This window comes from Pseudopipra pipra, chromosome 19, assembly GCF_036250125.1.
Source record: "Pseudopipra pipra isolate bDixPip1 chromosome 19, bDixPip1.hap1, whole genome shotgun sequence".
NCBI classification, from domain to species: Eukaryota; Metazoa; Chordata; class Aves; order Passeriformes; family Pipridae; genus Pseudopipra; species Pseudopipra pipra.
In genome coordinates, this window is record NC_087567.1 from 8,434,141 (window position 1) to 8,452,536 (window position 18,396).

At 43.2% G+C, this 18,396-nt stretch overlaps 1 protein-coding gene across 1 annotated transcript; it reads left to right on the forward strand.

The window, feature by feature from the left end:
* The first annotated feature begins 1,205 nt into the window (after window positions 1-1,205).
* On the forward strand, window positions 1,206-18,332 carry DGKE (diacylglycerol kinase epsilon). Its single transcript, XM_064676049.1, has 11 exons — window positions 1,206-1,778; window positions 3,427-3,586; window positions 4,067-4,186; window positions 5,088-5,231; window positions 8,070-8,227; window positions 8,513-8,564; window positions 8,709-8,822; window positions 9,292-9,363; window positions 9,887-10,014; window positions 10,921-11,032; window positions 11,350-18,332. The coding sequence occupies exons 1-11, from the start codon at window positions 1,348-1,350 to the stop codon at window positions 11,503-11,505; spliced, it is 1,647 nt and encodes a 548-aa protein (XP_064532119.1). The 5' UTR covers window positions 1,206-1,347; the 3' UTR covers window positions 11,506-18,332.
* Window positions 18,333-18,396: the final 64 nt, after the last annotated feature.

Here is an 18,396-nt window from a genome sequence, read left to right on the forward strand (position 1 = left end):
CAAGGGCTTGACCAGAGTGAAGCATGAGGTGGGGATGGGGCAGTTCAGGGGTCAGGCTGTTCTGACGTGCTTTTCTGATAGGACTTTTCTTGGAAACCTGGGTATTGGCCACTTGTGGAGCATTTACATTTTTCAGACCCTAAAATCCCAAGAAATTTTTTATATATTGTATGGATTTATGTCATTGCTCAAGATACTGTTTTGAAAGCGCAAAAACCTGTAGGTTCTAATAGCAGTCACTGTTCTTAGAACTGCTGCAGGGGAAACAGCCGAACACATGAGGGCAGAATGAAATTATGGGGGGAAATTTATGTTGGGCAATAAAGGCACAACTCGGGGGGACCTCATTGCTCTCCACAACCACCTCAAAGGAGGGGGTAGTGAGGTGGGGGCCCATCTCTTCTGCCGTGCCTGCAGTGAGAGGACCAGAAATGGCCTTAAGCTGAGACAGGGGAGATTCAGATTAGATATTAGAAAAATTTTTCACTGTTTGTGTGGTCAGGCATTGGAACAGGTTGCCCGGGGAGGTGGTGGAGTCACCATCCCTGGAGGTGTTTACGAGGAGCTGGGTGATGTGGTTTGGTGGTTTAGGGGTTACAGTGGCAGTGCTGCTGGACGGTGTGACAGGATGATCTTAAAGGTCTCTTCCAGCCTTGATGATTCCGTGATTCTACGACAGAACGAAATTATGGGGAAGAGCATTTATGGTTGGGCAAGCAAGGCACAAACAGGGCGATGATTCGCCTCGGGCCCGGGCCAGGCGAAGCCGGAGCCCAACCGCTCCGTCACGCACTGTGGCGGGTGCCGGAGGCCCCCCTGGCGACATCCCCGATGTCGCGACAGGCCGGGGCGGGCGGCGCCCGTCTCCTGGCAACCGCCCTCGGCCGCTTCTTCCGCTTCCGCCGCTCGCGCGTCCCGCGGCGCCGCTCGGTCCGCGCCGTGTCCTGCGGGCCCGGCACTGCCCCGGCACTGTCCCGGCACTGCCCCGCCGGGGGGACCTCCGCGGGCCGAGGGAGCGGCGCGGGGGGCGAGGGGCCGCGGGCGGGGCCGCGCCGTGCCCCCCGCGGAGGGAAGGGCGAGGGGCGGCCGGGGCCGAGCGGCCGCTCCCCCGCGGGAGCAGCCCCGGGGGCGGCCCGGCCCCGCGCACGGCCCGGGCGGGCGGCGGAGGAGCCCCCGCGGGAAGCCTCTCGCCCCCCCATGTGGCGCAGGTCGGTGCCGAGCCGCGAGCAGGGATTAGAGGATGGTTCATGAAGCTGCGCGCTGGCTCCCTGAGCGAAGGGGCCGTGCCGGAGCTCGCCCCGCCGCCCGGCCGAGCGGAGCGAGGGGTTAGTGCGGGGAGCCGCGGGGATGGAGGGCCCGGGCGGGGCCGACTGGCGCCTGGCGCTCTGGACGCTGTTCTCCGTGCTGCTGCCCGTGCTCATCACCGCGTGGTGCAGCTTCCAGCGGTCGCGGCGGCAGCTGCTGATACGGGACATCTTCCGCAAGAGCAAGCACGACTGGCACTACACGGACCTGTTCGGGCAGCCCTCGTACTGCTGCGTGTGCGCCCAGCACATGCTGCGCGGAGCCTTCTGCGGCTGCTGCGGGCTGCGCGCCAGCGAGCGCTGCCTCAAGAAGGCGGACCAGCGCTTCCTCTGCAAGGAGATCATGACAAGAGGCGCCGGGGCAGCCCAGAGCTCCATCCCACACCACTGGGTCAGGGGCAACGTCCCCCTCTGCAGCTGCTGCGTGGTGTGCAAGCAGCAGTGCGGCACCCAGCCCAAGCTCTGCGACTACAGGTACTGCTGGGGGCTTTGACTCTCTAACACAGCGTACGGTGCCCTGTCGGTGTTGTATTTTCTGCGGGGTTAATGGTAGACATCACCCCCAAGGAGGTCCTGCAGTAGTCAGATAAGAAATCGTTAAAAAACAACAACCTCAAAGAACCTAAAATTAAAATGGATGCTTGTGGGTAATTTGAGTCATAGATTAAGATTAGTGTGGCATTGCATCTCATGTCCACTCGTTCTCTTAATTGCATTACTCCAGCACGATGGGCAAGCTGCTGTGTAGTTACATAGAAGAGACTCTCTGTTCCAAGAGAGTTTGTGTTTTAGGGGGTGACATTAAGAAGGTTCTGATACATTTGTCATTTGTACAGTGGGTAGCCTCAGCAATGGGGGGCACAGCTCACAGTTCAGAACACCAGTGTGTTTGCACATCTCAAAATTGGCATCTGCTCAGTGCAAATAGAACAAACAACTGTCCTATAGAGGTTTCAGGTTTATTTTTAAGGATGCACCAAAAAAGCTAATGGGAAGTTTTATAACCTACTGTAATTCAATCTGTTGTTAAAAGTTTCTGCTAAGAGTGTTTAAAAATTGAAGGAACCATTAAATGGGCTTTCACTGTCATTAGTAAGGCTGCTTAAAGTTGTCTGTGCCATGTTGTGCCAAAATACAGTGATAGTGTCCTAGGTCCTGGATACAGTGTGTTGGTTCAGCCTTCCCAAAGGATGTCCTCTTTTAAGCATATATTCTGCCAGCTTTTGCTTTGCTTCTGTGTGATACTGGCAAACTGCTTGGTAAGTAAGCAGAATTACAGTATAAGAGTATTACTTTCAGAAACAGAACCTTGAGAGTGTGTGTAGAAGAAGAAATGGGAGGAATTTGGAGGCAAAGGGGAAAGGAGGGAAGAAGAGGAAAAGAAAGTCACGGTATAGGGCAAGTATCATTGGTACTCATGTGTTGGATTAGTCAGGGGAACTCCAAAAATAGCTTTCCCAGCTGCTTAAATCAAGGCTTTGGATGTACCAAATGAGGATTAACATTCTGCAGAGGCTGGTAGTGGGTATTGCAGTATTTCCTCTTGTTCCAGTCCGTTTTCCAGGGCAGCTTTTAGAAGAGGTCGAAAAACACAGCAGTTTTGCATAACAAAATCCCATCAGCATTGCACTGTGCCTTTTAGGTTTCAGATTTAAAGGGGTATTAGCAATGTTAAGAAATACATCAATTAATATTACCAGTAGTACTTTATTAAACTTGAATGTTTTATCTGTGCTCTTTAAGGACAGAGAGGAGTTCAGGTTCTCATACAGGCTTTCAGTGTAACTGTTAATATCACAAACAATGCAGGAGGATATTTATAGCACCTATATTTTACTGAGAACAAAATTAGTTTACAACTCTCGGGGGTTTTTTCCCCACAGAATTCAAATGCTTTCCTAGACTTGAAAGCACATGAGCAATTTATGCAATTTTCTGTAGCCAATACATAGTTTTCCAGGGAATGCAGGGTTTTCCCTGTAATGTGCTTTAAATATTACTTATAATGGTGTGTGCCAACATAAGTACTTTGCTGAAAGTTAGTCTGTCTAAAATAATTGAGCAGAATCAACATGCCTGTTGTTTGAGGGTTGTTTTCATGTTCTTTGGTCTTTTATTCCAGATGTGCATGGTGTCAGTACACTGTGCATGATGAATGCATGGTGGATTGTTTAAGGACTGAGGAGTGTACATTTGGAGAATTCAAAGACTTAATTATCCCACCCTACTATTTGTCTGCAATCAACCAGATGCGAAAAGACAAAAAAACCAGTTATGAAAAGGTAATGGCCTCCTGCTTCTTGGACCAAATAAACCCACAAACACACAATGAAACTTGAACTCAGTGCATTGTCAGGTTAATAACTATCAGGTAAATGTTCCAAGGTATAATAAATTCTTGCTGTGCTAATTCAGAGGTCTTTGTCATTTTACTAACATGGTTGTTGAAGCACAAGTGTACAGGTGAGCTTTTTTATTCCACAGTACTGAGCTTTGGGTATTTTACTTTCTTGAATGTTTTGTCATTATATATATATTTTCTTTTTTACTGCTGTGTTCATAACATTGTAGTGTTTGTTTTCCTGGGGACTGCAGAATCTTCAGCCTTGCTGTGTCAGAAATATTTGTTTCTGTTTTGACTGCTTCAGACTAACTGTGACTTCCTCCTTTCAGCACTTACAGGGGATGGGTTTTGGAGCAAGGCTGAAAACACTTTCAAACGTGCAGTATTTGTGTGACTGACTGACTTTCACCCTTTGCAGGTGGTACCTTACTGCAGAAAACACTGGATGCCAGTGATCATACTGGCAAATACTCGCAGTGGGAACAACATGGGTGAAACTTTACTTGGAGAATTTAAAATGCTGCTGAACCCTGTTCAGGTACTTGCTGTGAAAAGCCACTATCCTAAAATGAAAGTTTAAATTAGAATAAACATCACTTCACTTACCCAATGGCAGCAGGGTCTTGTGGAAGATCAATAGGAAACAAATTCATGCAGTTTGTTGCTTTAGAAAGAACAGCTTCATAAAGAAAAACCAAAAGTGTAGAGACTCCTCCCACCCCCATGTTTGTTGTGATTCTAATACCAGTCCAGATTTTTTTATTTACAGTAATAATGCAGTCATTAAGTTAATGAGAAGTATCTGACTCTTGAAACAGGGTACACTTTTTGTAAAATGAAGTATTTAGATCTCAATTTGAAACCTGTATTATAAATCCTCACTTGTGGAAATGTCAGCATTTACAGTTTCTGCTGTGTGTAGTTGCTTTCCCCTTAAAATCCCTGTGGGATGGCACAGGATGTTGATGTAAGGCAGGCAGTTGTTCCCTGGATTTCCTGGCTGCACCTTAATACTCTTCCTTTGAAGTTCAAAACCCAGCCATGGAATACAGCCTAAGAGAAATCACTGTGCATTTGTTTTAAATGCATCAAAGAATGAACCTCTTTGTGTGCTGGGTGTTTTAAAATTACTTTTATCTGAAGTCTTTCATCTTTACAGAATTCATCATCATGCTTCTACATACAGACTTTTCTGAGGACTCTCTCAGCTCAGTTTAATAAAGTCCATTTAATCCTAGTGAGAGAGCTGGAGCTGTTGTGAATTTGGGAAACCAAATCCTGCTCACAAAAGTCAGGACAGCTCATTTGCTAATGTGATATTGTAAATGGAGGATCTTTGCTTTGCATTGGAATGAGCTTCTCGAAGTTGTTTATCCATGAGGCAAATCCTGAGTCATGTCATGTGAACTGATGGAATTCCTTATTTCCCTTTCTTCCAGGTTTTTGATCTGAGCAAAATTGCACCTGCTAAAGCCCTCCAGCTCTGTACCTTGCTGCCTTGCAATGCTGTCAGGGTTCTTGTCTGTGGTGGGGATGGCACAGTGGGCTGGGTCCTGGATGCCATTGATGAAATGAAGATAAAGGTATTGTGGTTTTAATTTTAAAAATGTCTTAACGATGAAATGAGTTTTGTTGCTGTTGTTGCTACCCCTAATCTCTTACCTGCATTTATTGCCTTCATCTTCCTGAATAGGCCTGCAGAGAAATGTTTGCAGAATTGCTTGTTCATATTGGGGGAGGGCTGAGGGAAGTGCATCTTGTTCAGGAAAAATATGACAGCTTTTTAAAGTTGTTCTCTTCTGTAAAACAAGACAAGAACAAGCTGCAGGATATTTTATGCATTGTTATTTCCTCTTTGTCTAAACAGATTTATTTTGTCATAAACAGCGTGGCTGACACTGGCTAATGTGCTCTGACTGCTTGCTTCTCCCAGCACTCTCAATCTTTTATAATAACCTCATAATTTTGCCAGCTGTACTGGTTATATTGCCAGTGCATGAATGAGAGCAGTAATTTGCTTCTGCTCCTTATGATATATTCTGAAGAGTCTGTCTGCCTGCACCCTCACCTATTAACAGCAAGTAGAGAAGGAAAAAATAGAATCATAGAATCATAGAATCATAGAATCGATTGGGTTGGAAAAGACCTCCGAGATCATCGAGTCCAACCCTTGGTCCAAATCCAGTCCATTTCCTAGATCATGGCACTCAGTGCCACGTCCAATCTGCGTTTAAAAATCTCCAGGGATGGTGAATCCACCACCTCTCTGGGCAGCCCATTCCAATGCCTGATCACTCTCTCTGTAAAGAATTTTCTCCTGATATCCAACTTAAATTTCCCCTGGCGGAGCTTAAGCCCGTGTCCCCTTGTCCTATTGCTGAGTGCCTGAGAGAAGAGACCAACCCCCACCTGGCTAGAACTTCCCTTCAGGTAGTTATAGACGGTGATGAGGTCACCTCTGAGCCTCCTCTTCTCCAGGCTAAACAACCCCAGCTCCCTCAGCCTCTCCCCATAGGACTTATGCTCCAGTCCTTTCACCAGCCTTGTTGCTCTTCTCTGGACCCGCTCCAGCACCTCAATATCCTTCCTGAACTGAGGGGCCCAGAACTGAACACAATACTCAAGGTGTGGCCTCACCAATGCAGAGTACAGGGGAAGGATCACTTCCCTGCTCCTGCTGGCCACGCTATTTTTGATACAGGACAAGATCCCATTGGCCTTCTTGGCCACCTGGGCACACTGTTGGCTCATGTTGAGCTTCCTGTCAATTAGTACCCCCAGGTTCCTTTCTGCCTGGCTGCTCTTCAGCCACTCTTTGCCCAGCCTGTAGCACTGCATGGGGTTGTTGTGGCCAAAGTGCAGGACCCGGCACTTGGCTTTATTGAACTTCATCCCATTGGAATCAGCCCATCTCTCAAGTCTATCCAGATCCCTCTGCAGAGCCCTCCTGCCTTCCAGCAGGTCGACACTCCCTCCCAATTTAGTGTCATCAGCAAATTTGCTGATGATACACTCAATCCCCTCATCTAAATCATCTATAAAGATGTTAAACAGGACTGGGCCCAACACTGATCCCTGGGGAACACCACTGGTGACCGGCCGCCAGCTGGATGCAGCTCCATTCACCAGCACTCTCTGGGCCCGACCCTCCAGCCAGTTCCTAATCCAGGAGAGGGTACACTTGTCCAAGCCATGGGCTACCAGCTTTTCCAGGAGTAAATAAGCTGTTTACTGCTGATTTGAAATGGAAGATAATTCCAGTTTATGGGGTACTACTAAGAACTCCTGAGAAGATTAAGAATGGAGAATAATTACAAGGGCTTTAGTGATTTACCTAATAAACTTTCTTCTAGTGCTAAAAGGAAGTTACTCTTCTTATATCAGTCTTTTTTTTTTTTACTGCAGCTTTCTTGTTAATACATGAAATATTGTAGTTGAAGGCCATTATTACAACTTCATGCATAATCAAACTCATCTTGAGAATTATTGTGTGCTGATAAAGTAGAAATAAAGTAACTATAAAGGTTAATGAATATGAGGGTATGGTTACATGGTCTTGGACACTTGATATATTGTCCCTCAGAGCCAATAGAGTTCATGAAATCTGGGTTTTTCTTTGCTCAAATCGAGTCACTGGTGTTAGGTAAATACTGTTGAGGTTATTATCAGCAGGAGGTTATTTGCTCCCTTCATTTATCATGACTCTCAAATACAGGTTACCTGGCTGATAACTCTGCTTGAAAAAATAGTAACCACGGTGCCAATTCACTGCAAGGGCTTTTCACAGCTGAATTTCCAAGGCCATAGTACATGTGAAATAACTGCTCACCCTGCTGTGGTGAGGAGAGCCAAGCCCTTTGCTAAGGCAGCTGTTCTGAGTGTCTGCTTCTGTCACTGTGCTCTGCAGAGGTGTTTGTCACCTGCTCCATCTGTGGGTGACAGTCTGAAAGTGAGACACTGCCTCTCCTCCGTACGTGTGTGTGTCTCTCTGTGTGGTTGAACACTGGCATTATGTGCATGTGTTGTTTAGACCCATCCTCACCTCAGCCTGTAAGAGCATTTTGGTGTCTTGTTGTTCACAGTCTGCTGTGTTACATCTCTCAGTTCATATCACTTCCCAGATCCAAAGCATCATTGCTTTGAAGGAGTACTCTGTTCAGTGTTCCCAATGCACTGTTTCCATATTGTGTTTGTATTGTCTTTCCTTCTCACAGCAGTTTAACATTTCCTTCCTTTACATTATCCCTGTGGTAAGCAGTTCAATGTGCCATCTGCTGTGCTGACAGTGCCAGCCCAGTGCCCTGCTCTGTGTCACAGGCTGCTGTCAGGATTTATGGTATTTACCCAATCTGAGTTTTTGGGGCTGAAATGGAGACAATGAGTGCTGGAGCAGGAGCTGACACGCAGTGTTTGTGTCCTAGGGGCAAGAACGATATATCCCACAAGTTGCAATTTTACCTCTGGGAACAGGGAATGACCTGTCCAACACACTGGGCTGGGGGGCAGGTTATGCTGGAGAAGTCCCTGTGGAACAGATCTTACGGAATGTCATGGAGGCAGATGGAATCAAACTGGACAGGTAAGGAACAGTGAAAAGGTAAAATGTGTAGGACCCAGTACTGCTGTAGCTCTGCTGATGGCCCACTGCAGCACTTTATGTAAAGAAACACAAGTGTTGCTGGAAGGAACTACAAAAACTGAGGTCCAAATTTGGTCTTTATATAATTGTTCTGCAGGGCTTAACTCTTCCATAATTTAACTAAATTTAGTCTTTTGACTTGATCCCAGTATACATATAGGATTCCTAACTGCAGCCTTACACTGAGAACTGTCACGAGTCTAAGTAACAACTGTTGTTTTTCAGATGGAAGGTTCAAGTAACAAACAAAGGATACTACAACTTAAGGAAACCAAAGGTATGGCTTGCAAGTATAAATATGAATTCTGTGGAATACCTCTATAAGTATTTTTCTGTTTACCAGCTTCCCACTAAACACTCTGAATTTTAAACCTTAATAATAATATTTAATAAGGCCATAACTGGAAGTTCTGTCTTACAGGTATTCACAATGAACAACTACTTTTCTATAGGACCTGATGCTCTCATGGCTTTAAATTTCCATGCTCATCGTGAGAAGACTCCCTCTCTGTTTTCCAGCAGAATTATCAATAAGGTGGGTTTGGTAAAGTGGGATTTCCTCCTTGTAGTTGTGGATTTGACTTAAGGCTATTTTCTGCTTTACATTGCTTCACTCCCCTACTTCCTTTCATGCAGTTTTAAGAGTTTGAATCCATTTTTCTTGGTGAGGGGATTCCATGGGTAAAAAAACATTTCCAGCCCACTCCCAAGTGTTACTGCCTTGGCTCTGCTTACAGAATTTGCTGTTTGTTCAGTTTTTACTCAGAATTTCTCATTTGCTTTGAAACTTAGTGGGTTAAAGACATTGCCTATTTCCTTTTCAAGTGGAAAGTAAGTTTCTGATTCAAGTTGTAGCCCATCTCATTTGGAAACTTTAGTTTGAGTGCAGATAAGGTTTGCAAAGCCATAACTGTACATGAATATTTAAAATAGTCTCCATATGTGTTATCTTTTTCTAACAGTGTTTTCTTTTCTCCCTGTTTTGTTTTGGGGTTTTTTTGTAGGCTGTTTATTTTTTTTATGGAACCAAAGACTGCTTAGTACAAGAATGTAAAGACCTTAACAAGAAGGTTGAGGTAAGTTTTTTTAGCTTGCTTATTCTCTGGATAGTCAGTGGAGTATAAAAACTTATGAGGGAAAAAAAAGGGAAGAAGCTTTGCACTTTACATCTATCTGTGTGATATTTGTGTAAGGCTGGGTCTGGCCTTGGAGTATTTTTGATGTTCCTTTTGCTATCTGCAGCTTCCTGGAATTTTTGTCTTTGAGCTTACTGAAAATTCCTAATTTTTTGTCTGGCCTTGACTCAGTTCTATGAGTTCAAGCACTGATATTCAGATAAAATTTGCCTTAGCACCAGAGGCTTATGTAAGTGAGAGTTCTTTCTCTTTTCTTTACTAACAGAAATTTACTACAACTCAGGATATCTTGGGAAATCAGAAGTATTTTTTTTTAAAGTATTGAAAGAAAACACATTCTATTCATACAGGGCCAGTTTTCCTTCGAGTGGAAGCTTATTAAAAGAGCATAAGGAGAATAACTAGCTTATACTGAAGTACTGAATCTGATCCACAGTAATTAACTTCTGTTTGTCTTTTAAAGCTAGAGTTGGATGGTGAGAGGATCGAGTTGCCCAATTTGGAAGGCATCATTGTGCTGAATATTGGATACTGGGGAGGGGGCTGCAGGCTCTGGGAAGGAATGGGGGATGAACCTTACCCCTTGGCAAGGTACCCAGTACATTTTTGGCTTTGCTTTTTTCCTTTAACTGTCACACTACAAGGATAAGGAATTCCCTCCAGCAGACTGTGCTTATGTAGCCAGGCTTACCTGCAGATCAGAAGGATGCCTAGGCTGTCTCACATTTATTTTCCTCATATTAGAGACTTGGACTAAATGCATCCCACACATCAAGGGCTTTTTTAAAGACTTTTTCAAAATGTCTGGCATGACAGACAGCAGTAGCATTGAAGAGGCTGTTACAAATTAAGGTAAACTTCAAAAAGTATGGATCTATTTCAGAATCTTAAAGAACACATCTCAGTGGAGGTTAAAATAGAAAGTAAAAACAAAACATGTCCAAATTTTAACTCCTATGCTTGAGTAAACTGGAGCAATACTAAGGAGAAAAATGTATGGGAACATTAGTTATTCCCTCTTGTGACTTCCTTCTTCAGAAGCTATATATATAAATATACTTTGTAGTTCTGTTACAAGGCTTGTGATCCTGAAAGATTTCTGAAAGATACTTGAGCAAGGTCCTTTACCCAAATCTGAAAAAAATTAAACCATTAAAAGATTTTCCTGTAGGTTAATATCTGAGTGAAAAGAAAGAAAATTTTACAAGTTCATTGAAGAGAAGTCCACTGTGAGCTTTAAGTAAACACAATGAGCCTTGGGAAGTCACGTATCCATAATTTCCAGAAGCCAGCTGGTGTGTTGCTCCGTAATTGCAGGGTTTGATGGTTTTATTTGCTGTTCAGTGTGCTTTGTTGTCCAGCACAAATAGATAACCCTATTTGTAGAACATTTGTCCTCTCCGTGTGGAAGCCATAAAAGGACTGTGCAATATTTGGACAGGTATGCTATGAGCCCATGAGCATCACTAAGAAGAGTCTCCTGTTTTTGTTTCACAGACATGATGATGGACTTCTGGAAGTTGTTGGTGTTCATGGTTCTTTCCACTGTGCCCAGATCCAGGTTAAACTGGCCAACCCTGTTCGCCTGGGGCAGGCACACACAGTGAGGGTAAGTGCTCATTGGGAACCTGCTTCCATAAATTTATTTTTTTTTAATACACAGTACAGAATCTCAACCACTCAGCTGTCAGATCTGAAGTTGCAATTTGCAGTTGAGGTAGATGTTTCTCTTGCTTAGTAAAAATTAATTATGTCCTAATTCACGGCCTTGCTGTGATCAGTGGCCTGTGAGTGCAACTCCTTCTGTGCTGGTTTCTGCCTGCCCAGGCTGGAAACGTGCCTGGCATCAGCACATTGGACCTGGAAAAGGGGTTTTCAGGGCTCCTTTGAGCTGCTGTGATTGTGTGTTGTTCTGTTTGATCCCAGCTGATCCTGAAGAGCTCGAAGATGCCGATGCAGGTGGATGGGGAGCCCTGGGCCCAGGGGCCCTGCACGGTCACCATCACCCACAAGACTCACGCGCTGATGTTGTACCACTCGGGGGAGCAGACGGACGACGACGCTTCCAGCCTGTCTGAGTAGGACCCTGGGACAGAGCAGATGGATGAGGACACGGAGATTTTGTGGAATTCAACGTGAGACAGTGAGGAACTTCAGCTCGTTAAAACACACCTAATTTAGAGCGAGGTTTGTGTCGTAAAGTTCATACTTGGGAATGAACTAGAGCTGAGGAAAAAGCCATGCTTTGACACTTCTGAAAACTTTCACAGCTGAATTACCACAACTAATTTGCCTTTTACACTGGTGGTGATGCCCTCCAGCCTTTCTAGCAGGAGTGAGTTACTGTAATGCCTCAAAAAGACAGATGCTGCAGCCCTTCCTTGCTGTGGAATCAGACCTTCTGCACAAACACAGTCCAGTAGGTGGATGTTTCATACCCTTGGAAAGGGGAACAGCTGGGAGTCTGACCTGCTGCCACCTGCCCTCTTTCTGAGGACAGAAAACCAGACCAAGTAGGATGTGGGCTGATTTCCTGACAGCAGCCTGCTCCTGGCTGCCACCTCTGCTTGGGAGCAAGAGAAATAACTGTCTGCACAGTGCATTTCTAATCTGTTCTCTGAGAGAGTGGAGCATCTGGGAGCTCTTGGGAAGGTGGTCAGCAAGAAAAAGATGCTTTTGGACCAAAGGTTTCTGGAAATGTTCTGTCAGTGAATGACCTTTTTCAGTGGCTTTGTAAGCCATAAAGTACCCCTGACATCCTGAGTATCCAAGATACAACTCAAAGTAATTGTACCATGACTTGCACTGAATGATCCTGTAACTTGACTCTGCTTCAGTTCAGTGAGAGACTAATGCTAGTTTTTGTAAATAACAGCATCACAGTTCTTGGTGAGGCTTTTTGGAGGCAAACTTGGACAAAGAGCAGCCTTTTTCAGCTGTTCAGAGGGAAAGGTTTTAAAGAAATAATGATGATTGACAAATGTGGGGTATTTTTTAAAGACTTGTTAAAGTTCTTGGCTCGTAATTACCTGAGAAGGGTCAGTAGTAAATCGGTCTGTTAGCTGTGTCCATTTTAAGTGTGGAGGTTGAGAGCTGAGTTTGCAGAGGTTGGCAGGTTCTTGCATTCCTGTGTATGATTGGATTGTGAAAAAAGCATGAAAGCATTTGTTTTCTGACTGGCTGTTAGGGAGTCAAAGACACCTTGTTGGTACCTACATTTCCCTTATGAATATAAGGTGAGAAAAAGATGAAGGGTTGAAGGTTCAGAACACGTAAACAGTACACAGGGACTGTCAGTTTGGCCTATCTGAAGCTTCTCAGGTTAAAGCTTCTCAGGTGAAAACATCTTCATGGTTAACAAAAGCAAAAACCTGCTTCCTTTTCCCTCTTTTGTTGTAGGCATTTTAAGCCTGCAGTGGGTGAGAGATGAATTGGGGTTTAAAATGTCAGTTTAGTCCAGTTCAGTTACTGAAGGTGCTCTTCCAAGTAGGAAGAGAATTTGTGCTGCATAAGCCAGGATTGTAAGAGAGGTTGAGAGCTCTGGTCTGAACTTTAAATGTTGCTGCTTTTGTCATTAGTCCCCCATGTTTGTTTGTTTTTTCTTTGTGCTTACAGGAAGTGAAACCACTGGGTAAAGTAGGCTGTGTTTCTAGGTTTTTTAAAATGAAACCATTTTCCAGCAATCTGTAAAATGATGTTTTCATTAACAGTGAACGAACTATTTATATTTTAAAATAATTTATTGAGAACTTGGCAAAGTCAGTATTTTTAAAACCTTCAATTGTAATCCTCTTTGGAGAGTGTTTTTAACTTGATGGTATTCCTTGTAGAACGTGTATGTACTAGAACTTCAATACTACTGATTCTCGGTGAATTTATAGCTGTCTGAAAATGTGATTAGAGTGGAATGAGCTGTAAACAGAAGCCATTTGTAAATTCCATATTCATTAGCCTTATACACCTCATTTTAATTATTTTATTGTATGTAAATATAGATAAAAAATAGTTAAATCTATGTAAAAAGTGTTTAAAATACCCTAAGTATGATATGTTAGATGAATCCACTACCTTTTTTTTTTCAGTTACAAGGTTCAGTTTGTATTAGCAAAAATCCTATCAGTTAAGTTATTTTACTTTTTTTTTTTATAACTTGTTACCATCAGCATCCTAAAAATATTTAAGTTCTATGCTCTGGTTCTTATCTAACTGTTGTTTACAAACAAATGACAAGTCTCTGGAAAAGCAGGGTGTGTGCTCTGAAAGGCAGTTTTTGCTCAAGAGAAATGACACCACTGGCTACTTTAAATGATGCAGTTTAAAGAGTTACCTGAAGTTGATGAGGTGATCAAATTGATTCAAATTGGTTTGTAGCCTGAGAACTTTTAACTGTTCAAAAACTTCAGTCTTTGGGCTCCTGACATCTAAAAGAGAAATAAGTGATGCCCAGGCTTTGAAGGCTCCTTGTGAGCAGTGAGTTGGTTTCTCTGCCCCAATGGGTGTTTGTGCATCCTGCCACTTACTGCAGCTCCCTGGGAGTCCAGAAACCCTCTGGGAAATGTAAATCCATCATTGCTACTGGAGAAACGAAGTGAAAGCATCTCACTGGGTGCTTGTTTGGCAAAACCCCCTGGTGAATGGCCGTGTTTGTGGAGGTGAAGTTTGTGTCTCAGATGGTGATGGCAGCAAACGTGGCCGTGGTGAGCACGAGGAAGCCTCTTGTGAAATTGTACTGATGGTTCTTTAAGGTTGACATGTCCAGTTCCCAGTGGGCCATGGGCTCACCCTTCCACTGTAACTGTGTGGCTGTCATACCATGACACAAAATGTTCTTGTGAGACACACGTTGTTAGCACTGGCATCTGTTGGGAAGTCTTGCTGCTTCCAACTGTCCTTTGGTTTCAGTGTATCCTCCTTCCCTCTTGTTGCCAATTGGGTTAACACCTGTTTTCAGTTCCCTTGATGGAACTGTTTTTAGTCCCACTGCAGATGGTTGGTGTCAGCAGTGGGCTCCCAGAGTCTAACACAGCACGAGTGCCCTTGGCTGATCTGTAACAGAGCTGTAGCTGCCTGATACCCTGTGCATTGTGACTGTAAACTGTTCCATGCTTTTTTAATGTTGTAGTGCATAAAGCACCAGTTCAAACAGCTACAGGGAGGGGATACTCCTCCTGTAGCTTGGAATCCTGAAAACCACACAGAGAGAGCCTCTCTCTGTCTGGGAGAGGGGACTCTGCAGCTGGAGCTCCTGTCCTGCGTGGAAGAATTTTCCCTTATCCTGTTAATCATTAACATTGGAAAAATAGTGAAAGCAATGTTTCAGAAAGACAGGTAATGAATTGTTTTTTTCTGTCAATCTTCATACATCATACCTTTGTATAAAATGTACAGAGCAAACAATAACATCAGTGGTCAAGCACTTAAAAGCAAATTCACAATGTTTAAGTCTTACTGCTGCATTTATCAGCTTAACTGAAGTTCGCTCTGATAACTTAACTTTACTGTGGTTTCTCAGTCCTGTGACATGAAATACAAAAAGTTTGCATGGGAAGCCTTTCAGTGGGTCAGCTCCCTGCCTGGCTCACACCGGGCTTGTTCACAGGTGTTGAGAGGATGTGGTGGGTGTTTTCCTGTGCACAGAACCTCCTGTCATAGGCTTTGTTTGACTCTGTGTTTTCACTTCAGCAATTCGTAGCAGGGTTAAGCTGTTTCAAATGCCAGCTGGATCTTTCTTCCCGTCTGGACTTCATAAAAAGTCGAAACCTGCATTTTTTGTCTTCAAAAACAGCTGAGGTAAATGGCATTCATTTATGCTTCGGCGTTTTTTTGGTATGTCTGTTGTTCTTGGTATTTAAAGCAGGTCAGGGTAGTGTTTAGAGCATACCTTTAACAGCATTTTGGAATTTTTGCAGTTATTAAAGAACACAGTCTTGTGTTTTCTTTCCCTGCAATAGTAATATATTGGTTTCAAATTAATTTGGGATTCTGTTCAAATTTGAGCATTTTTCTCAGCACTGTTACGAATTGCATTTCATGTTTATAATGTAAAAACTATAGCATAATTTATGTATTTGATACTTTTTTATATGTTCACTTCCAATGTTTCTCTGTATGGTTTTTTCCCCCCAGGGCTTGCTTTTCTTGGTCACTGAGGAACTTGAAACACCACTGTCTTTAGTTAGAAGTGTTAAGTACTTGCTGTCAGAAAACAGACTGGAGTTTCTCCTGGTTGCAAAAAACATGTTACCATGTTGAACACACTTGGAGACAATAATCTTGAGGCAGTGCTTACAGCAAGAGTGAGGTAAAGGTTTATTCTGTGCAACCTCAGCTGATTCAGATTGAGAATTTATTCCCCCTCTTGCTGGTGTTTACAACTACTCTGTAAGCACTTCTGTCCCTCAGTCATTTAATTACTCATTTTGTGCTGGCTTAACTTCAGCTAAAACCGTCATTTGGGACAGTATCAGAAGCTCTGCTGAAGCCAGGACAGGGAGCTGCTGTCCAGTTTATGCTCATGCCAGCCAGCCTGTCAGCAGAGGAAGCTGGAATGGCTCCACACAGCTGTGTGAGCCCAGTGAGCCACCTGCTTGGCTTTTCCAGTCACCATCACCCCCTGGGAGGTGTCAGAGGATCCCAGACCCCCTGGTCTGTTCTGGAAGGACAGTTTTTGTTCCTTGCTGCTGGGGAGGAACCTCCTCATTCTCCACCTTCTGAGAACTGAATGTTAAAGGGTTTGGTTTCAGTTTGGCCCCTTCCTTCTGGTTCTGTCTTATGTTGCACTGAAGCTCAGAGCTTTTATATAGTGTGTTATTGTATCTCACTGGCTAAATAAAAGCCTAAAGCACTGCACCTTTAGCTGTGAGCAGCACTATGGTACCAGTGTTATAGTAGTTACTCTTTTTTTACTTGGCAACAAATGCTTTTGGTAGAGCAGCACTGGAACCCAGTTAGTCTAAGGGTAGGTCATTTAGGAATCTTTGCATGTGTTCTAACAGAAAATCCTTTCAGACTACTAGCAGTTTTCTTCCTTTTGGAAAAGAAAAAAATGAATATTCAGTTAGGAGTAGATTAGGATTAAAAATACCAGTACATAACTGATTCTGTTGAATGTGAACTACTTAATTAAAAAGTTCCTTTTTTTCTGAGAAATCAGAGTTACTGCTTGAACACAGGGATGAGACAGCAGAGACCACTTGTTCATTGGTAATTAAACATACTGAGAGAATTTACACAGTCTCTCTTGTTGAGGCCACAGTTCTAAAGGCACGACATGATCACAATTTTGTTTTCTTGCTAAGAGTGCTGAATATTCAATTCAGGTTTTGGGCATCTCAGGGAGATAATTCCAGCTGGATAAAGCCACATGCCTTGACTAAACCTAGTGATGTTGTGCAGACTTTTCTTAGCTGAGGATCTGGCCCTTCACACTATGAATGTATTCAGAATTGTACTTTGTTAATGCTGCCCTGTTTCCTGTGTACCCCTACTGCTGTATGTAATTAATTTTTTGCATCATTTAATTTGCAGCTTGTTTGTAGATTTCAGCATAAAAATAATTTTCTTTTTAAGTGGGAACTTATATTGTGAGTTTATTGCATTCTGTAACGTAAAGGTTTACATCCCTCGAAAGCCATTTTGTCTGCTACCAACTGCTGTAATCCTTCCAGTACCTCCAGCCATCTTCTCTTTCTAGGATTTTTATAGTTAAACAGAATGCATTTTTATTTTTGTAGCTTGTAACTTCAGATATGTATAGCAGTTGTTTAGTAATCAGTGATCAGAATACTGTAAAAACGTTACCTTTAAGAGCTGTAACTTTAAATTAGTAATAACTACTTACAAGAAAATACCAGCATGTTAGCAGTTAAAAAATAAAAGTTATTCTTTATCGTCACATACTGTGATGCTGCAACTTGGGATTTGCATTGAATGTGTTTATCCATATATTCTGACATTGCACTAAACAGGAAAAATATGAGCTTAAAGTGCAATAGGTCAAAAAATAGAATTTATAACATCTTAGATTTTTTTCATCTGATAAAAGTAACATTTGGGATTCAGTATTTTTTTGTTTCCCACCGAGCAGTAAGGGAGGAGTGATCAGTGGACTCTTGACAGATCAGTTGTATCCTTATGGTGCAGTTTGAGATCTGTATTTAGTGCTCAAACATAAACAGACACCGTCTGCATCATTCCTGCCTCTCTCCTCAGAGAACAGAAACTCAGAGCAAACCCCACTGCTGACAGCTGTACAGTATGTGAGATCTTACTTGCAAGGAAAGAACCAGCCACCATAATCTTGAACCTCCAAAATAAACATTTAAATCAAACTTTTCCAATTTTTCCTTGACATCAACTGACATTTTCAAATCCCAAACTGGTTTTCCTTTGGTTTTTAAAAGGAGGCAGGCTGAAATGGGAGGATGAGGAAGTATTGCTGTAAAAAGTCTTTGTCATAAAAGCTGGGAGGGCTGTTCTTTATTTGCTGCAGAGGCACAGGGACTGTGATTGTGTCTCATAAACATTTGTGACGTGTGCTCCAGTGTGTGCTCCAGTCATGACATGGGCTGATGTGAGGTTAGAGAGCTTGGGGCAGGTTCTGTCTGTGAGAAGCTGCAGCTTCAGCAAAGCCACAGAACTGCCCCATTCTGTGGTGTTACTCCACAGTAACACAAGGGAGACTGAAAACCTCAGTGAGTTGTACCATGGCCTGTCCCTGTGACTTATACTCCCAGAAGGCTCTTTTGAGAAGCATCTGCTCCATATTCGTCATAGAAGTTTGTAAATACAGGTTTTTCACAGCACTGACTCTGTTACTGAATTTCCTGTTGCATCTTTTTGTTGTCTTGTTGTTTGTACTGTATTTCTCTGTAGATTTAAGTGTGTGGATTAAAGTATTTAAACTCTGATTCTTTTATTCCTCACTATGCATAAAAGCAAATATGATTTTTCAACTCTGTGACAACCCCCGTG

Excerpts from the sequence above, each read along its gene's own strand:
- DGKE (XM_064676049.1), top strand. The coding sequence starts at position 1,348 with ATGGAGGGCCCGGGCGGGGCCGACTGGCGCCTGGCGCTCTGGACGCTG. Across the intron at positions 1,779-3,426 it reads CCCAAGCTCTGCGACTACAG|ATGTGCATGGTGTCAGTACA; the intron begins GTACTGCTGGGG and ends CTTTTATTCCAG. Across the intron at positions 10,015-10,920 it reads GAACCTTACCCCTTGGCAAG|ACATGATGATGGACTTCTGG; the intron begins GTACCCAGTACA and ends TTTGTTTCACAG.